The 19,417-nt window shown below is 38.4% G+C and overlaps 1 protein-coding gene across 8 annotated transcripts in view; it reads left to right on the forward strand.

Moving 5' to 3' along the window:
• Positions 1 to 19,417, forward strand: part of NEO1 (neogenin 1) — a 188,095-nt gene that overhangs the window by 153,720 nt on the left and 14,958 nt on the right. For 5 of the 8 annotated variants that reach the window (XM_068695194.1, XM_068695196.1, XM_068695197.1 and 2 more), the window contains exons 15-23: positions 1,007 to 1,201; positions 2,027 to 2,122; positions 3,261 to 3,484; positions 7,301 to 7,439; positions 10,125 to 10,232; positions 13,297 to 13,491; positions 14,203 to 14,235; positions 18,216 to 18,284; positions 19,128 to 19,275. In XM_068695194.1, coding sequence (XP_068551295.1) covers positions 1,007 to 1,201; positions 2,027 to 2,122; positions 3,261 to 3,484; positions 7,301 to 7,439; positions 10,125 to 10,232; positions 13,297 to 13,491; positions 14,203 to 14,235; positions 18,216 to 18,284; positions 19,128 to 19,275 — 1,207 coding nt within the window. The remainder of the gene's footprint in view (positions 1 to 1,006; positions 1,202 to 2,026; positions 2,123 to 3,260; positions 3,485 to 7,300; positions 7,440 to 10,124; positions 10,233 to 13,296; positions 13,492 to 14,202; positions 14,236 to 18,215; positions 18,285 to 19,127; positions 19,276 to 19,417) is intronic. The other 3 variants (XM_068695191.1, XM_068695195.1, XM_068695192.1) reach the window with 2 other exon arrangements.

A 19,417-nucleotide genomic window follows, 5' to 3' on the forward strand; every position in this document is an offset into this window, starting at 1 on the left:
TTATTTTAGAGTGGGGAACTTGGTTTACTATTGCACAAAATATTTAATATCTGTCACCATATGGCGGGCTCCTGTGACCTGACAAAAGCAATTATTTCTTTTCTGAGAAGTTAAGTCAAAGGTACGGATGTTAGTACATGCCGTTTTGCTTTCAGATTGCTTTTAAGTTTTTTTCAGCACTGGGGAAAAGTCATTTCAGTAAAAATATTAGGGGACCGCAGTTAGATACCGTGGAAGTAAGCCCTTCAGTTTTTAGGGATCTACATTCCATCTTGCTGCTGAATTGTGATTAGATTTGTGTTGCTTGTGGGAGTAAGGTTTGATCATTTGACATGGACTCTGAATATTTTTCATTCTTGAGGCATGAACATGTAGTCCCTGCATACATTTTGTGAGTTATGTAAAAGGGACGTAAGGATTTAAGCAGTGACAAGAAAGGTGGCATCAGGTACAGGACAAATAGCAACAAACCTTTGCCACAAATGCAATATCCAATTTACTGACAGTTGTTAAAGTTTTGGAATATTCTATCTAATCCTACAGTGAGCTCAGGAATGTGCATTTCATCATGAGTGTGTTTTCAAGGTAGTTATTTAATGCCAACAGTAGGTAATATGATGGAACTAAAAGCAGATTGTGGAGGAGAATAATGTGATAATTGAATGAATGTTTTAAAAAATTACAAATTAGAAAGGACATGCACAAATATATTTAAAAAAAAATCTGCCTTGAAGCAGATCTGATATTTTCTTCAGCATGACTGTCTTTTCTTTAAAAAGAGTATCTATTAAAATATAGTAGTGTACAAAACAATGTTAGCTTTCATCTGCTTATTAGAGAGCTCTCTGCTCTCTCTTGTACAATAAAACTCTCTCCTTTGGACCATACTCATTTTAATATAGGAGCACAGTACAAGTGCTACATTTTACCATACCAGCTCATGGTTCTTCATGTAATTACCTTTATGTAAGAGCAATCCTTTAAATCCGTTATTTTTGTTTAACAGAAACTCGTGTTCCTGAAGTTCCAAGCTCCTTACATGTCCGTCCACTTGTCACCAGTATCGTGGTGAGCTGGACTCCACCTGAAAACCAGAACATCGTGGTAAGAGGCTATGCTATAGGGTATGGCATTGGCAGTCCTCATGCACAGACCATCAAGGTGGACTATAAACAAAGATACTACACCATTGAAAACTTAGGTAAGGAAAACAAATCAGCACCAGGGCCAGTGTTTCACTTCTAATTTATGTTCCCGCTTTCTAATCATGATATGACAAAGATATAAGACTATCAGCATGTTTTCTAAGAGCATCTTTATCATTATGAAGATAATACATTGGGATGCCAGACGGTTGATAAATTTGAAACAAACTCATTTTTCTGTTGATGTCAAAGAGGCAGAGGAACTAAAACAAAAAAAACACCACACCTAAGTTCACTGAGCTTGAAGCATAGTGCATTTTGATTTGATGCATTCCCTTCCAGAACTATTACAAAAACTTTCATGCCGAGCAGCACTTCCTTATTCTCCTTCTGGAGCTGCAAAGCAGTTTGCTTCAGGCAGAAAAATAAACTAAAATGTCATCAAGTTACTGTGGCATCTACTTTAAAATACAGGATAGACCCTCCACAGAATTGCCTGTGGTAGGTAAGATATCCTGATAGCAAAATAAATGTTACTATTGGGAACTGTTGGGAAATTCCCTAAAATTGGAGTATTAGATAATATTTAGTAGAGCAACCTAAAATGGGCATTTTAAAATGTTTTTTCTCATTACTAGCTTGACTGTACTTAAGGTGGATGTGCTCGGACTACAGACTTTTGCTATATGAGAGCTGTTGTACAGTAAAAGAAGGTCTCTGGAAAAATTTCCATTGGAAACTTATTCTTCTTATTTCGTATATGTTTACTTAAAAAACAAAATACTGGACAAAGCAGAGAAAACATGGGGGGGAGGGGGAGAACACCACAGGATTCACAAACAGGTTGCACTGAAAATATACTACTGTTTTTTTTCCTTTAGACCCGAGCTCCCACTATGTTATAACTCTGAAAGCGTTCAACAACGTTGGTGAAGGAATTCCTCTCTATGAGAGCGCGGTGACCAGGCCTCATTCAGGTAAAGGCAAGGGGCTGCTTTGAAGTTGTGCATTGCTGAAAATCAGTAACGTGCCTTCTGCACGGCAGCAGAAAATGTGATTATATTTCATGTAAACGTGTGGTTTTTCAGTGTTATCAAGTACTCTCAATTTCTTTAACTGATTGGACTTACCGTGTCAATGATTGTCTTGCATGGTTCGTCCATTTATTTAACTGCCTAATTTTGATTTTATTTCTAAATTACAAAATTTATCTTTTAACAACTTACAGATGTTCTTATTTTAAAAGTTACCATTACATTAGCAAAAATTGTATGGGTACAATTCTAAAGATGTTGTTCTTGTTTTGTTTTTAGGGACAAGTGTAGGGTTTTTTTTATCTTTACACTGAGCTTTTTGGAATATGATGCCTTCACTTTCTTTGTCTAAGTCTCAGTCTGCCATTACTTATATTAAACAAGTTCTTGGCTTAATTGTTTTTCGTCTTGTAACACATTAATACAAAGAGAAATTTGTTTGCAAGTGAGCTACTACTAGTGTATGGCTCACTGTGCTCCCTGCTAGACTGTTGACATTATTTAGTTATTTTGTACAAATGTTTAACACTTCTGTTTGTTTTAATCTGCTGAAAAGTAAGAATTCTGATAGATTTTATAGGGGACATCGGAATTCCATTTTTTCAGTTACTGCAAATTTGCATGATACATGGGATTTTCCTGCCATGAGCATTCTTTAAAAGATGATGGGAGTTACTTTTATGAAGTGGTATTTACCCATCCAGAAGTCCCACTCTTTTTCTTCCTCAGTGTTTTCTGGAGGAGGAATCAGTGGATGTTCTGAGGCAAACAAAGTCAAAATTAAAACTATTGGATGTCTGGTATTCTTAGGCCATGATTGCATGCACTCAATGCTAATGGCTAGGTGGCAAACTAGCATGGATGTGTCGTCATTGTCTTACGGGAACACAATGCAACAGTAATTGTATTAGCCAGTCTTATGTCACCTATTAACTCTGGCTTTTCTCTCTTTTTCTCCATTTCTCACCTTCATTTCATTGTATTACCCTGCATTTCCCCTTTTTTGTTTTTGTTTACATTAAAATGCCACCTTCTCCCTTTTTAATTATAATACACGACTTTTTACCCATCAATTCCCTAGACACTTCCGAAGTTGATTTGTTTGTTATTAATGCTCCATACACTCCAGTGCCAGATCCGTCTCCCATGATGCCACCGGTGGGAGTTCAGGCTTCCATTCTGAGTCATGACACCATAAGGATCACTTGGGCAGACAACTCTCTGCCAAAGAACCAGAAGATCACTGATGCTCGCTACTACACAGTTCGCTGGAAAACCAATATTCCTGCAAATACAAAGTACAAGGTATTGGAGTTCCAACGATGCTAGCACAGCTGGGATATTCTAATGACAAGTTTCATGTTCAAATTACGGTTAAGCAAAAGCTGAGAGTCAAGAGAAGTGCTTAGAAAGCAGTATAGATGTGTATCCAGTTTTATTTGTGTTCACACATCAGTAGTACTTAGTTAAATCATTGCCTCAAAAGTTCTTCTGGGTTTGGTGGAAGTAGGTGTTTGTGGTATCTGGTATATGGTGTGAGAGGTTGAGATGGGGTGTTGCGTGTGAGCGAATGGAAGAGTTGACTTGGGCAAGGAAGGCACTTCCAGAATGACTTTCTGCTGAGGAGCTGTGGACACAGTGACAGTTTCCTACTTCGTTCTTCACCTTGACATGATGGCTTTTTGCGACACGTGGGCTTATCTTAGAGGAGCCAATAATGCATTAATAAGGTATGTGTTACTCATGGCTTCTCTCCACTTAGCAGAGGACTCTGAATTTGTGTGGTGAGTCATGCACTGGGAAATATTTACTCTGATAATTTTAAGTCTTTATTTTCGTTTTTACAACCCTTTATGTTCATACCAAGTTGATAGTGAAATTTCCCTTTGGGAACTGATGGGCACAAAATACATAACGATAACTTTATGATATTGTTGCCTGCCTTGATTTGGAGATCTAATTTGGGGTTGGATTTTTCAGTTTGGATCTTTTGAGTCGGTTGGTTGCATTTTTTAATTTCCAGAGCTGTTTGGAGACCTGAAAAATGCTGACTGCAAATTTCACATTTGAAATGAGACTCGGAGGAAATGGTTGTTAAAATATCCAGCTAGTGGAGCTCCCTTTATGCTCTTAGAGAGCAATCTTGTTACAAACCAGATATTTTTTTTTGATTGAAATGAAAAGATGTATGTATGTGTGTTCCTCCTCTAAAGGCAAGTTATTTATGAATCCACATTCCTGAGTCATGTGCAGAGGATGTCTCGGGAGTGATTTATATAATACTGCAGTTTCATTAGTTAAGAGCTTAAAAAAAACACTCTGTGGTAAATGAAATACTCCCACTGTTCTCAGTGCTGGCAGCCAGTGGTCAAGAAGTTTTACTCTGAACCAAAAATAATATGTAATGATGGAATATAGTTCAAAATTACTCATTTAAAAAAGCATTTGCCTCAGAGGACCTGAGTATGAAACATTTGCCCTAAATCATCATTTTTAAACCATGATGTCTGGAGAACTTGCTTCCGGCTTTTCTTTCTTTGTTTCACTGATAAAATCTGTCCTGCTCAGTTGAACAAAAACAAATGGCAATTTTAAGGCAGGCAAAACCTCTTTTCAGCAGTGTTGTTGAATAAGCTGCTGTATTTTAGTCAGGTCTTTGGTTACGGACTAGTGTGTTGCTCATCATGGCCATCGCTCTAGAAGCTTTGCTACCTATTGCACCTTTTGAGGCTGTTTGCGGAGTTGCATCAAAGCTTCTTCATTACACAGCCTCGCACACAGCAATCTTATCTTCAGGACAGTTCTCTGGTATCCAGAGCTACATCTGTTCAACCTGGTGTTGTTTCTTCCACCACTCCCTTCAATAGATGGGATGTTGATATAGTTTGTTTCGTAATTTTCCACTTTCTATGCTTACATTCACAAAATACTTAATCAAGAAGAGGGAGCATGCTTCAAATGCAAGTACAAACCTCAAGGAGCCTTATTTTCTTAAGTTTGTATAGGGGTTGTGTCCATGCAGAGCATATAAACACAGGAACAGATGTAATATAGTTCCTGAAACTGAAATACTCCACTGTGCTTTGAACCGTGTAGCTTCACTCATGTGGATCAGAGAGCATTTCTCAAAGAATCTTTGTTGGTGGCAAGGGGTTGTCCTATGCGCAGGCTTCCTGTGATTTATATCAGCTGTGCTCTCAAGCATAAGCTAAAATATTAAATCTTAACTTAGATCTTATGGGACTGTATAAAAAGAAAATATATTTTACAAGGTAATATTTATGATGTTTATTTCTAGTAGGTGAGCAGGGTTTAGTATAATGCGATATGTTGTGATCTTAAAAACAGTAAATGGCATAAAAATAGAGAAGGAAGCAGAGAAGTCTTGCACTCCAGTTTGGCCTTTCATGTGTCATTTACATTCAGAAAGATGTGTACTGAAACTAAAAGATACCAAGCTTCAAAGTCATAGATGAAAATATAACTTTAACCTTTAAAAAGGGTTCCAACTGCCATGTATGGCTGAAGCTAGGAGCTAAAAAGTGTTGTAAACAGAATTGAGTGCTTAAATGGTGTTAGGGTTTTCCAGAAGTTGTGGAGAGGAAGAAATGGGTGCACTTTGCAGGGGTAAGTCCAGCTTGTAATGCAAGACATTAGGAAAAGACTTCTCTGTTGGACTTGACATTACATTATTGTCTAGGCCAGAGGTTTTTGCCGTTTCTACTGTAACATCACTGTTTTCCTCATGTCCCTGAGCTGCACTGCAAAGAGCCTGGAGAAGATGTTGCTTGGCACTCCCAAGAGCTGATGAAAAGCTCTTCTGAGCTCATGGTTTCATATATTTGTACTAGGGAGGTTGTGTTCAGTCAAGCTTTGCTACTGAACAAATACGGGAACCGTTCTACTCTACACTTAAATATTTGAACCATTCAGCCGCAATCACATTTCCTTTGAAACTACACTGAACTTCTGTACAAGTTAAGGTTTAAAGGTAATGGAAGATTTGATTTTGATTGGTTTTATGATGTCTTTATGATCTGTCGAATCCTATGATGTCTTAACTGGCAAAATGCTCCTCTGTGAACAAGCAAAGTACTCTGTACAAATTTAAGTATCACTTGGCTGACAGCTTTTTGAACTTTCACCTGGTGTAGCAAAAATGTGTCACTGTATACTTGAGAAATAAGGGATTTCTCTGCAGAATTTGGCCATATTATTTGTCGAGTCTTCAAGGAATATACATTTATAAGTGGTCTTTTCCTTGAAAAAGAAATCACTGAAAACAGTTATTTTCTGAAGGCAATAGTCATAAAACCTGTTATAATACAGGTGTTGTATGACCCTGCCATATTTGGAAACAACTAGTTTTTGAATTCTACATTTAGATTTGTGTAGGTCTAGGTAAGGAATACAGATAGATACAGAAACCTCTTTATTTTTTCCATACGCCTCAAGTACATGCTATTTATGTTTAGGTCACGTATAACAACCATCAGATAGTTTGATTTAAAGGTCAAAAACACTAGGTAAATGGCTGAGTTACAAATCACAGTATAAACCATGTGTGGTTCAGTGTTTGGTCCTAGATAACAATCCTTTCTGATAAAACCTAAGTGTTAATAAAGCTTTGGCATCTTTGAGTCTCTCAGCACCTGTACCTTCACTTGATTTTTATTTATTTATTTATTTTTAAGTATGTTAAAAATTCACTGAAAATGTTAACAGGAATTTGGAAGGAAGATGTGGATTTCATGAAGGACTTCTATTGTTAGCTGTGCTTCATTGCTTTTCCTAGTTAGATCAGTTAATGAAATGCTGTAAATTAACCCCTTGCCAAGTAGTCAGTGATTCAGCCTGCTGCTTAAGTGTGCCCTGGACCTCATATTGTTGTTTCTTTTTTTTTAATCTATAATTGATATTAAATGTTTTTGCTCTTTGCAGAAGGAATTTCTAGCTCAGGATAAAACAGTGGCACCTTAATAGTTGATTAATGAATTGCATGACAGAGCAAAAACGTTAGAGAATTGATGACTGTGGTTATATTACCTGAGACAGGTGTCTGAGAGCTGGTGATGGATGGTTCTCAGTTCAGAAGTTACTGACACTTTGTTTTTCTTTCAGACTGCAAATGCAACCACTTTGAGCTATTTAGTGACTGGGTTAAAACCAAATACCTTGTATGAATTCTCTGTGATGGTGACTAAAGGTCGAAGATCAAGTACTTGGAGTATGACAGCACATGGAACAACTTTTGAATTAGGTAATCATCTGTGCCTTTCTGGAAGGGTTAACATCTGTGATGAGATCAATAAAGTCTTGTATGCCAGAATCCTGGAGGAGGGAAAGCATGTGTTTAAAATGATTATGCTGAGGCGTACTTGCTGGGGGGTTCTTTCTAGTTTGGTCAGAAATTCTGATTAAAAAAGAAAAACATACTCCAAAATTCAAAGGGATGATTGCATGCAAAAGAATTTACATCAAATTACAGAGAAGTAATGAATAATGTACCACAGTTCACAGGCAGGAGAGAATAAAGAAGCATACAAACAAAATAATTTAGCAAGTAATAATTTAAATTCAGTATCATGATGATGATTATTATTACAGTGAGGAAGTGCATGAGACAAATGAATCAAAACCAAAATCCCAATAAAAATTAAGACATCCAAATCAACCCTAAATCATTCTTCAACGTGAATAGGCATTGCACTTCCCAGAGCTGTGGAAGTGATGCACTCTCCAAGTAGAGAGCAGGAGAGGGTTTGTAGCCACTGGGAGGAACTTGGGGCCCTGTGAATATCTGGGAGCTCCAGAACCTCTCCTGACCTGTCCCTCATTAGCCCCCATCATCCCACAGTGTGAAATGATCTTTGCGTAGTTGAATTTACTGTTCATTATGCTGGTGTTTCTGTTTATTTGAAGAGTAGGGACAAAAAAGAGCCTATTAAAATTACCCTGCAGTTCTCAGACTAGATTAAAGTACAGCAGAAAGTCAAGTATGTAAAGAATTGGTCAGGTCATCCAAGTATTCTAAACAAGGATTAAGAAAAAGATGAAATCAGAAAGCTCCTAACTTATTCTGAAGTCCCATAACCCTTAGTGAGCATCAGTTGCTGTTGAGAACATTGTCTTCGTTTTTGGTGAGAGTGATGTGTTTGCCCAGAGATAGGTGGCTTTGTCAGAATGCACTCCCCCAAAAACAGAATGTCAGAGCTGTGGAACTAGCCCAGGTCTGCATGGAGGCTCGCTTCCCCTTCCGATTGCTAGGCACATCCAGTGTTCGAACTGTATTTAGTACACACACTGTTCTCATCCATAATTCTGTGCAGGGATTGTAAAAGTTGCACAGATAAAGTTCTTTGAAGAGAATTTGAAACTCAAAGTGCAGGAGCAAGGGTGAGATAGAGGCAGTTACATTTCTTCAATTTAAATAGTGTGCATTTCTAGTTGGGGTGCTTGTAAGGAATATTTGTAAATGTGACCTAAAAGCTCGGGAGCTAAGAGGCAAACTAAAAAAAAAAGCAAAAGCTAAATATATTTTCTCATAACGGATCTTGTGATTTATATTACTCGCCAAATTCCTGAGTGTGTGACTCATTATTTTTGAATACTCATGACTTGCAGCGTGTACAGGACTTGCTCCTCAACTAAGACTGAAGAAAAATACAGGATAACTGGTTTCAGTGTTGTTCTCTGCATTACTAATCTCTTGAGGGCTAGTTCTGAGGTTTATTTTTTCTTTGAAGCTAACTCTAGGGCCTTGAGTAGTGCTTTACATCATTTCTGTGGAGCATGCTTTTAAGTATCTAGGATAATGATTACAGTAACTTTTGAATCTCTTTTGCCATCACTGGTTTTCACCTATTATTCTGCATTGGGATAATAGGTAGCCACCTCAGAGGATGTGCAAATTAATTTCTAATAAGTAGTATACATAAAGCTCTTTAAACATGGAAAGCACTGTGTAAGCGCTAAATGTTACTATTACAGTATTAAATATCCAAGGTAAATATAATTTGCTAAAAGTTACCTAATTAAAAGTTTTCATGTTTTTCATAATGTGGCATTCCAAACTGTAGCTGGTTAATGCACCTTTGGAGACATGGGCTCTGTGCATTTGAAAGCCATTAATCCAAGCCCCAGCTGGATATTTGAGTGTGCAGGGAGAAAGGTCTCAGGTTTCAGTCTTTGGCTGGAGTGGTTTGTGCCATTTCCTGAGTTTTAGGCAGGAGGGGCTGATGGGAACAGAAAGCTCTCCCTCTCTCCCACTCCCAGTTTTGCTCTCTGGTAACTCAAGGAGCAAGGTTGGACAGGTGTGTTCTGCCAGTATTTCTGGATTGGACATGCTTTTGTGGTGCAGGTTTCCTTGCAAATCACAAATAAATGTTCAGTAAAGTAAGTTGAGAATTACTGGCTACACTTCTAAACCTCTGGTGGATTTACTTTGCTGATTCAGATTTGAGTGGCAAATTTGCATTGCTGGGTCTTGGTCCCACTATAAACCTGAAAATATGGAGATATTTCATAGGCCTGTGTCTATAAAATGTGTTTATTCCACAAGTTCATGCAGTTTTTCTGATGAGCAAACAAATTCATGTTAGAAGTCACTAACCCCAACTACTAGAGTTCTCTGAAGACGATGTGATTTTGAAGATAGATGAGCTCAATCATGAATCACAGCATCTGGTGACAGAAAGGCTTTAGAATCAGGTAACTTGCCATGAAAAGGAAATACTGCGCACCAGATGGCATTTGCCAGTTTAATGGAGTAAATCAGTAAGACCACTGCACTGGTATAGTGGATTTATCTGAAGACTGTGAATGTTCAGGGTTTTTATTGTTGCACGTGCCTTTCTTCTAATAAAAAGTGAAGGTGCTGAGATTACTTACATCCAGTGAAATTGGGCAAACTGTTTCTGATAACCTGTTTCTCATTTCTTTGCAGTTCCTACTTCTCCTCCCAAAGATGTGACTGTGGTGAGCAAAGAGGGAAAACCTCGGACAATAATTGTTAACTGGCAGCCTCCGTCCGAAGCCAATGGCAAAATTACAGGTGCAGTTTGCGTGAGCTACAAAGGCAGATACAAGATAGCTTGTTAACAGCAGAATGTAATCTACATAACTATATGAACGTGTTCCATATTTAGCCTGGAGCTATCCACAGGTTCTATATCTTCTTTGCCGATCTTTTTAGTAGCTCGGATTAATTATTTACTTCTGTACCCAGTAAAATATATATCAAGATATAAACTGTAACTGCAGTATGAAATGGGAGTCTAACCACAAATATAATTGAAAGTTTAAATATCTCAATAATTTTTGGCCTCATCAGTTTGTGCTATTCTAATAGCAAGCCTCCTGAAATACATCTGTTAATGCATCCGGCCTGTCAGTATTTTATTTAGAAGTCTCTGTCCCAGTGCTCTTTGTCATCTTCCTGCCGTTGCTGTGGCGCAGAACAGACTTAAAGCCTGTTTATTAATCCCCTGACATAATCATTAGGAGCAAACTGTTATTTGACTTGGTAACTGCATCACTTTCATGTAGGGTAAATCATTTACAGAAAACAATAATTACTGTTTCCTTTCTGTAAGTGTTTTGTTTGTTTGGATTCCCATTTCTAAAGGCTTTCTGAAATAATACACTTCAGTTTTCTTTTCTTCCCCCCCAGGCTTTAATCTTAAAGCAGATTTTATCAGCATACAGTTTGCACTGTATGATTTTGCTTTTGTTATCAGAATTAACTGTGGTACAAGAATCAAACCTTTGAAACCTGTCACCAAGGCAAGAGTCTGATTATACAGTACTCAGTGCTGCAGCCCATGTTCTAGACAGGATACAAAAATGAGTCTGATTCCTTTGAAAAGGCAGAATATTGGAGACTGCCTTTAATAAAAGTAATACACTTACTGTTATAAGTATTCTTAAGTATTTAATTACAGTAATTTAAGTATTAATGTAAGAAAGACCCCTAAAAAGCAAAGTGGCACTGAGCTTGGAGCCCAGAGCCTGCAGGTAAGATGCTGTGGCTGTGCCAGGTGCACTCACTGTCTTCCTGGTGTCAGTGCTAAAACAACAGTGTGGGAGGGTTGTGCAAACACACCAGCACACTGCTCTTCTGTGTGCTCCAGGTGCAGCTGTGGGGATGCAACTCCTACAGAGCAGCAGCTCGCACTGCGCCAAAATGCCTGAGCCATTTCTGTCTGTGCATACAGATAGCTGTTTGGACCTTTCTCTGTTTTCATTTGTCCCTGTAAAGCCAGTTCTGCGTTCCTTTATCATCAACAAAATGTTTCTTCCATATGGGAAGGAAAGCTTGACTGGAAGAGCATGAGCCTTTATCTTTACTGCAGGTTAAAGGACTTGGTTGTTAACGGTCAATGAGGGTCATTGACAGGTGTGAAACGCAGGGCACAAATAACCCCAGCGTATATGTGTTCTTAAAAAGATAAGCCTGTCACCTTACATCATGTGGGTATATCAGGGAGGGAAGGCGATAATACAAAAAGATCAGCATTCACTTACACAGTGCAATTAGCAAAATTAGCATACACACTTTCCAGGTAACAAATCTCTTTGCAATGTCTATACTGGGAAGGAGAACCTTGCATTTTTTTCATAGGTGTTGGATGGAAACACACGGTATTCATTAGTATTTGCATAAGAGCTAAATTCTAAAATATTATGTGTCGATAGGGCTACGCGTCCGCCAAAGATCAGATTGCGTTTGCCAAAGGAGCCAGGCAGGGATTTTTGGGGATGTGGCAGCTGAGTGCCCTCTGCTGGACAGAGCCACTGCCAGCGAGAAAAGCAGAGACTTGAGTAATTAATTACTGATTAACCCTGCACAATTCATTCTGTGCAGTAATAGCAGAAATGCTGTGCAATGAAGTAATTCCGTGCTCTGGATAGCATGTCTGTGGAATACTTACTTGTCTTTGCAGTTCCTATTTTCATTTGATGTGGCTAAGATGGATGTGAAATTCTGAAATGTGCTAATCTGGATTCCAGATGCTTTTGCATCATAATAATTGCTGACTAATTAGTACAGTCATGAGGAAACTCAGTTATCTGGTGCCACTATGCTGTATATAATGCTTTCAGCTGTCGCTGTGTGCATGTGTTGTCTCTTCCTAGACAAGTTACAGATAGGTTGCTTTGTGACCTGTACAAGTAGCAAATTATTAAATTCAGCCCACAGAGGTTAATGTGCCACCAAGGGCAGAAATTAAACCTACCAGACCTCCAAATGGTGTTTCAGGCATCATCCTCCATGCCATACTGGCTGCTGGGAATTATGTGAATGCGAAGTACCAGCAAGATTTTTTGTTGTTCTAAAGAACTGAAAGCTGCTCCAGAGAACCTGCCTCCCTCTTCCTACTGAACCCCACAGACAGGTGGGCAGTGGGACAAGGGCAGTAGCAATTTGTGCATGAGGCCTCTGACCTAGCCCTGTATTTGGGCAAATTAATGCCAGGGGCTCTATGTTCTCTGGGACAGAAATCACAATGCTTTTACTTCGTATTGCTTTGAATGTGCAGTATATTGAACACCAGATCACATACTCCTCCTGTACTGCTTTCCTAGGACCTGCAAGATAGCTTCAGTTCTCTCCAGATTGTTTCCTTGTTAATAAACTGAAAAAGTAATAAACCAATTAGATTTAATATGAACTCATAAGCACAAGTTCTTTTGCTGTACATGAGAATATTTTGTTGTTTCAAGGTTAGCAATTTTCCCTAAACATTAATACTTCGAGGATGTATTTATAAGAGTAGGTTCATGTTATTTTACATTACTTGGTCCATGAACAGATAAAGAGGTGGAAGCGAGGAATTCATCCATACTTAATGAACAGTAATGAAAAATAATTTTGATACTTTAAATAGATTTTTTCTCTCAACATACTTTTGAATAGCTTAAAATTTTAGATGGGAAGGCTGTCGAATACATGAATACATTCCTAGTCTTTGAAAATGTAAGAATACACTTTCAAAAACCCATAATCATTTAGCTGTGCAAATATCATTAAAAGCCGATAGAACTCTTGCTGTTAGATCTTATGACTATCCTGTTCTTTTATGTATAAAGTTCTTTTGTTTCTTTCCTTTGAATAGGGTACATCATTTACTACAGTACGGATGTGAATGCTGAAATACATGACTGGGTTATTGAACCCGTTGTGGGAAACAGACTGACCCATCAGATACAAGAATTGACCCTCGATACACCATATTATTTCAAAATTCAGGCCCGCAACTCCAAGGGCATGGGGCCTATGTCTGAGGCAGTTCAGTTCAGAACCCCAAAAGGTAAAGTATCACACAGCTAAATAGCTTCCTTGTTTTCTGAATGCCATCCCTATAGGAATAAGGCACCAAGTAGCATGAATTTTATATTTAAACTGGAAAAGACAGGGAGATGATGAAGTTGGATTAGAATAAAATTTTCCCTCTGATTGCTCTTGCACATGGTTAATACATATGCAGATTTTGCTCAACTGTTTGCTTATTTGTGTTATTTCAAAATTAGTGGTGGGCCCTTAGGACATCTAGTTATTAATGCTGAGGATCCGTGTCCCACATGTGTGTTTTAGAAAACTACTTTCCAGTTGCTTCAGGATTCTAGGTCTTGTGTGTCATGTCTGCTCATGATAAAATGGTCCAAGGCAGCAGGATCTGGAGCTGGTAGCCAGTGAAATACTGCTCGCTGCTGGCTTGGTTGATGTAATGGGAACTAGTGTGACACAGTGGGCTCTTTAATCACGAAGTGCTTGCTGAGGGCTACCTAGTGAAATAGTACAAACATGATACCTTGGAAAAAAAAGTACTTTAAGGAGAGGTGAAGAATAAAAAGTTATGAATCTAACGGTGCTTTTTCCATGCGAGTATTCATGGTTAAAATTGAAAGCTTTACTCTAGCCAGTCTGTTTATGCTATGGGAAACTTGAAATTCTGTCTCTCATTCCTTCAAGCCTTATGATCTTTCTCTTGTTTTTTCCTTCCCTGTGCTTGTCCCACTAGCTGAATCCTCAGATAAAATGCCTAATGATCAAGGTAAATGAAGAGCCATGCTTTCTCTTTTACTCGATCCTTTCCATGTGTTGTTTTTTCTCCTTTCCATGTGCTGTTGCATTTCCTAAATGAAACAAGTATCTGCTGCTCTAAATATAAATGAGCAAGTTCCTGTTGTGCTTTTAATAGTGGAATAACTGGAAGCTCTATTTGTGGTTTGGGTGTTCGGAATATAAAGTGATCTCTGTAGTCAGATGTCACATGAAGGGACGAGTGGGTTGTGCCAGAGGTGAATCATTCTGTCAAAATGAATTTGGATTAAGTGATATTCCAGCCAGCCTCTGACCATTGATGCAAGATCTCAGTATATGGAGGAAGATCAGACAGTTATCTAATTAGCACAAGTGCTGTTTTGCAAGCTCTATGTCTATAATTATTTTTATAATAAGGGAAAGTATATCTGCTCTAGAAAGCTTTTTTGCAAGAGAGATTCTGTTTGTCAGCTCATTTAGACTCCAGACTCTCCTGAAGAGCACAGCATTAGCTACGAAAAGCCTTAAGGCTTTCAAATACTTGCTTGAAAAATGGTAGCTTTGAGTTTACTACATTGCATTATATGGGGAATGTCCCAGGGCTATTTTTGCTTGCTTCCAAATAAGCTGCAAGCCTAATAAAAAGGGGAAGAATTAGTCTAAAGGGATGATGTTTAAAAGGACATTGGCAAGCAGCTTAGACATACAATTAAATAGATCCTAAAGGGGTTGAGAATTATCTTTTTTTTTTTTAACTTGCTTTTCAACCTGTTATTTGGAAGTAATTTCTTAAATATGCTTTACTAGGCAATTACAAAGTAAATTCTTACTCAGACTAGAATAACAGAGATGCTAGCTGAGAGTCAGGCTTGTCTGTGGGGAAGCAGAGGCTCCCCATGTTGTTGTTAGTCCTCTCTTGCAGGTAGAATGGAATAGGGAAAGATTAAATGGTTTTATTTAAAAGTTGCTGTTTACCCTTGCTCTAGTCTTCTAACTTAATTTCAGCAGATAACTAAATCTTCTCATCCAACTAAAATAATCTTTTCTTCTACTAACGATTTGATTAACATTTATAAATTTACAACATTTATAACTCATAAAGCCTACATAAAAGCCAAGAGAGTTTTGCTTCAGAATTCCTATAAGAGAACGTGGAAATCAGAAATCACGGCAATAGGTTAAATGTAGAAAAGGAAAACACAAGCTGAACAGCAGAAGAGCTTGCTCTGTGACAAGGTCCTATAATTGTAGAATTGTGTCCTTGAGGAATACTGAACAGGTTATTCGAGACTGAAGGAACAAAGTCCCGTGGGACCAAGTCTCTGGTCACAGTGCTTCTGGTCTCCTTGTCCCCCATGTCAGCACTTTTCCTGTATTCAGGAGCGAGCTCCCCAGCACGTACAGGCTGTGCTGTTGGTCCCTGCTTTCTGGAATTAGACACTGAGAAGTGACGTGGTCAGTTAGGTACCTGAATTTCACCATGTTTTGAAAACTGGCATTCGTGCCTTGTAGATACCCTTGCTTGGCTGGCAGTGTGCACACTGCTTGCTGCACGGAGGCCACGTGGTCGGTGCCAGCGCCTGGTGTCCCTGAGCTGCCCACTCTCTGAGGGTCGCATGCAGGTGGTTGTTCCAAGGATGTCCACAGCTGGAATATTGTTTCCTCCCTATCTCTGACTTCCAGCGTTTTTATCATCAAAATGTGATTTACACTCTTGTCACCTATGCATGTGTCCAGGGGCAGTATGGTAGTGAGTGCAGGCCCATGATAAACTGCCCTGACTCAGGGTCTTACACCCACATTTACACGTCATCCCTGCTGCTCCGTGCAGGTGACTTTGCATATCTTATTATCTACTCCATCATTTTATGCCATCTGTGAACTTTAGTAGCAATTATTTTAATTTTCTTTCACAGTGTTATTAAGGATATTGAATTATACTTGGCCAAGCTCAGGTCTTTGCAGAACCTCATTAGAAATATCCCTTGTGAATAATGATTCTGCAATTATAATTCTTATTCTTATCAGTTAATTAGTTGTTAATCTTGTTAATATGTGCCACATTGCTTTTTTATTATGCTATTTTTAACAAAGCTCAGTGAAATGTTTTATGGAAGTCTAAATATAGTATGTCTGCATAGTTTCTGAGTTTCTGTTCTGAACTAAATTTATTGTCTGACATTGTTTGTTTGAAAAGACCTGTTTTCAGTAAAACAGAAAGATGGGCATGAAGTATGCCCCCATCTTCTATCTGTCAGTTTTTCCATGATCTTGCCTATTATAAGGATCCAGCTCCTGCATTAAAAATGCATAGGGCTGTCCATTTCTCTTTTTAAAATATTGCCAGTTATTTTTATTGCCTCCTCCTCTGCCCCCCTCCAAGCTTCTCTGGTACTCCACTGTGCCTTCAGTGCCAGGTTTGATTCAGAGAATTCACCCAGTTTTTTTTCACATCTCTTTGGTGCAAGTTATATGGTCATACAGATCTAAATATATTAAATACCAGCTGATTAAAATTCTGTTTAATTTATTTCATCGATGCTGCAAAATTACCAGTCCAGTACTTCAAAGAGAAAACTCGTTTAACTGAATGCTATGGCCTCTCTGGGCTGGCAGGTGCAATATATCTTGTTCATTATAGATTTGTCCTGCAATACGCCTTTCCCATTATTACAGACTACATCTAATTCCTCACTGTATACGTGTAACATTCCTTCTTATTGTCCTCCTTGGGGTTTATTCAGTAGTCTTGCTGGTGCCTTTGCTGTTCTTATCAGTTTTCTTTATTTCACAGTTACTAATTTACAGACTTTTGACTTCAGATTAATAATTTCCATTCATGGCACATACTTTTGCACTTACTAGTTCTTGATTAGTGTGGATTGTTAACTGAGAAAACCCTTCTTCCAGACGTAAACTGCTGTATCTGGGGACTTGTTTTTTGTGGTTTTGACTTTTTGTGCCTACCTCTGTAAAAATGTGTCAAGTATAACAAATTCCATTAAGAGGAACATTTTTCTTTGGATGTTGCATTACGTTTCCCCCCTTTACAGTGTTGTTTTTATCATTTGTGGTCATTTTGCACTAGTGTATTCTAATGAAAACACATAAGTGATGAAAAAACAGATGTTTTGTGCACCTTTTCTTCTGGAAGCTTTCTGCTAACTCAGGAGAGATCTTGGTATTAGAGGTGAACTTGTGACTTCATGCCTCTTGCTGTGGCAGCAAACAATCTGAGTTAGACCTGATTTACATGAGGGGAAGTGCTTGATAGAGGAGCAAGAGGATGGCGTTTCCATGGGTAGGTCGGCTCTTGCATCTAGCACCCAGGAGATTCTGCTAAGAGGCTGTGCCATTTGCCTCAGATTGTAATAATTAACATATAGATACGTTTACTTCTGTTGCCAGCCTATAAACATAATGCTTTGAAACTAATTAATTTGTTTTCCCTGGGTTTTGCCAAAAACATTTCCGTGATAATTCATTGTCACTTGTGGCAAAGGCAAAACAAACAGAAAAGAATTGGGGAGAATTTTAAAGCAAGCTTTTAAGGTTAGGAAGGGACTTAATATTATATTTACTGTGCTTTTTCTTCCTCGCTTATCGTTATTAGGGATTAGGAAAAGAAACCTCTATAACTACTGTTTCAGGATGATTAGCTGTGTGTACAAGTGTGGCAAAACCATATGCCTCAATATATTCCTGTGTATTACTGCAAATAATTTTTGTTATATTGTTTAAAATGAATACTAGCACAGGAAGCTAATAGCTCTTTTGAAGTGGTTCTCTTCCTGGAGAAACATAGTTGCTGTATCTTTATGTACGGGGAGAAAAGGATTAAGAAATGCTCGCAATTGTTCAGAGAGAAATTCCAAAGGAGCTGCCTTGTAGCTCTAGAGTGGGTGTTGATGTGAACGTAGGTGTACGTGTGTCTGTATATGTACGTGTATAGATGTATTTATAGAATTACCATATATGTGACTTTTTCAGCTTCAGGATCTGCAGGAAAGGGAAGCCGCCCAGTGGACATAGGGCCAGATTACAAACCACCACTCGGTGGTAAGTGTTGTTACAAAGCTTTTCAATTCAAATGCAGTGACTTGTGGTATTTCAGAGTGATGAGACAGCCCACCAAAAATAGTACACTGTTTACAACCCAGACCAAATCTGTTTCCATAACTTTTTTCTCTTATGATGGTAGCTGTGCCCACTCGAGAAACTGTTATCAGACTTCTGTCTCTTGCCTACTGTGTAGGGTATTTGGAAAAAATACCTTCCCCTTCCTTTTCATTTCAGTCTTGACAGTAGATCGTGTTCTCGGTTTAGTTTTAAATGCCTGCTCTAGTGCACAAGTGTAAAAATTATTCAGTGAGAACATATTAGGATAGAAAGAAATCATCTTACCCCTTCTCTGTATTAGCACTGGGCAATGTGGAGCCTTGCCCTAAGGTAACACTCATTATAATGTGTTACATAAAAAGTGTTTTCTTTCAGAGGAAAGTGACCACTGTAGAATATTGATACAAATCCTGTGATTACTGGGTCCAGGGGAATGCCCATTGTGCTGTAGTTCTAGCATGGTCCCAGGTTAACTCTCCTCAGACTCAACTATTGAATTTTTTTATGATAGCTATTAGAGTAGGGTGAACTTGAGGCTTTATAGACTAATAGTTGGAACTGGATCTATAAAGCACCTTACAGATTACACAGTTGTACAGAAACACGATTGGCGAATGACAGAAAAATAAGTAAGCATTTCACATGAAATCCTAGCAGATAAACTGTCTTTCTTATTCTACTGATCTTTTTCCCAGTCTGGTATTGGCATTCCTTGCTTTTGCTGGGGATCTTTTCCAAGTAAAGTCTTAATAAAAAGTAACCCTTTTCTCCCTACTCTTACAGGCAGTAACAGTCCCCATGGAAGCCCTACTTCTCCCTTGGATAGCAACATGCTCCTTGTGATCATCGTATCTGTTGGAGTCATCACCATTGTGATCGTGGTGATAGTTGCTGTCTTCTGCACTCGTCGTACCACTTCTCACCAGAAAAAGTAAGGGCACTTAGCCCTGTCCTACCTTTCTCAATGAATTCTTTTATTTTTCTCACTTAATCTGTTCTTTATGATGTATAAATCTTTATGATATATGGTTCTTTATGATGTATGGATCTTTATGATAGATATATCTTTATGA

Source organism: Anas acuta, chromosome 12 (assembly GCF_963932015.1).
Source record: "Anas acuta chromosome 12, bAnaAcu1.1, whole genome shotgun sequence".
Lineage (NCBI taxonomy): Eukaryota > Metazoa > Chordata > Aves > Anseriformes > Anatidae > Anas > Anas acuta.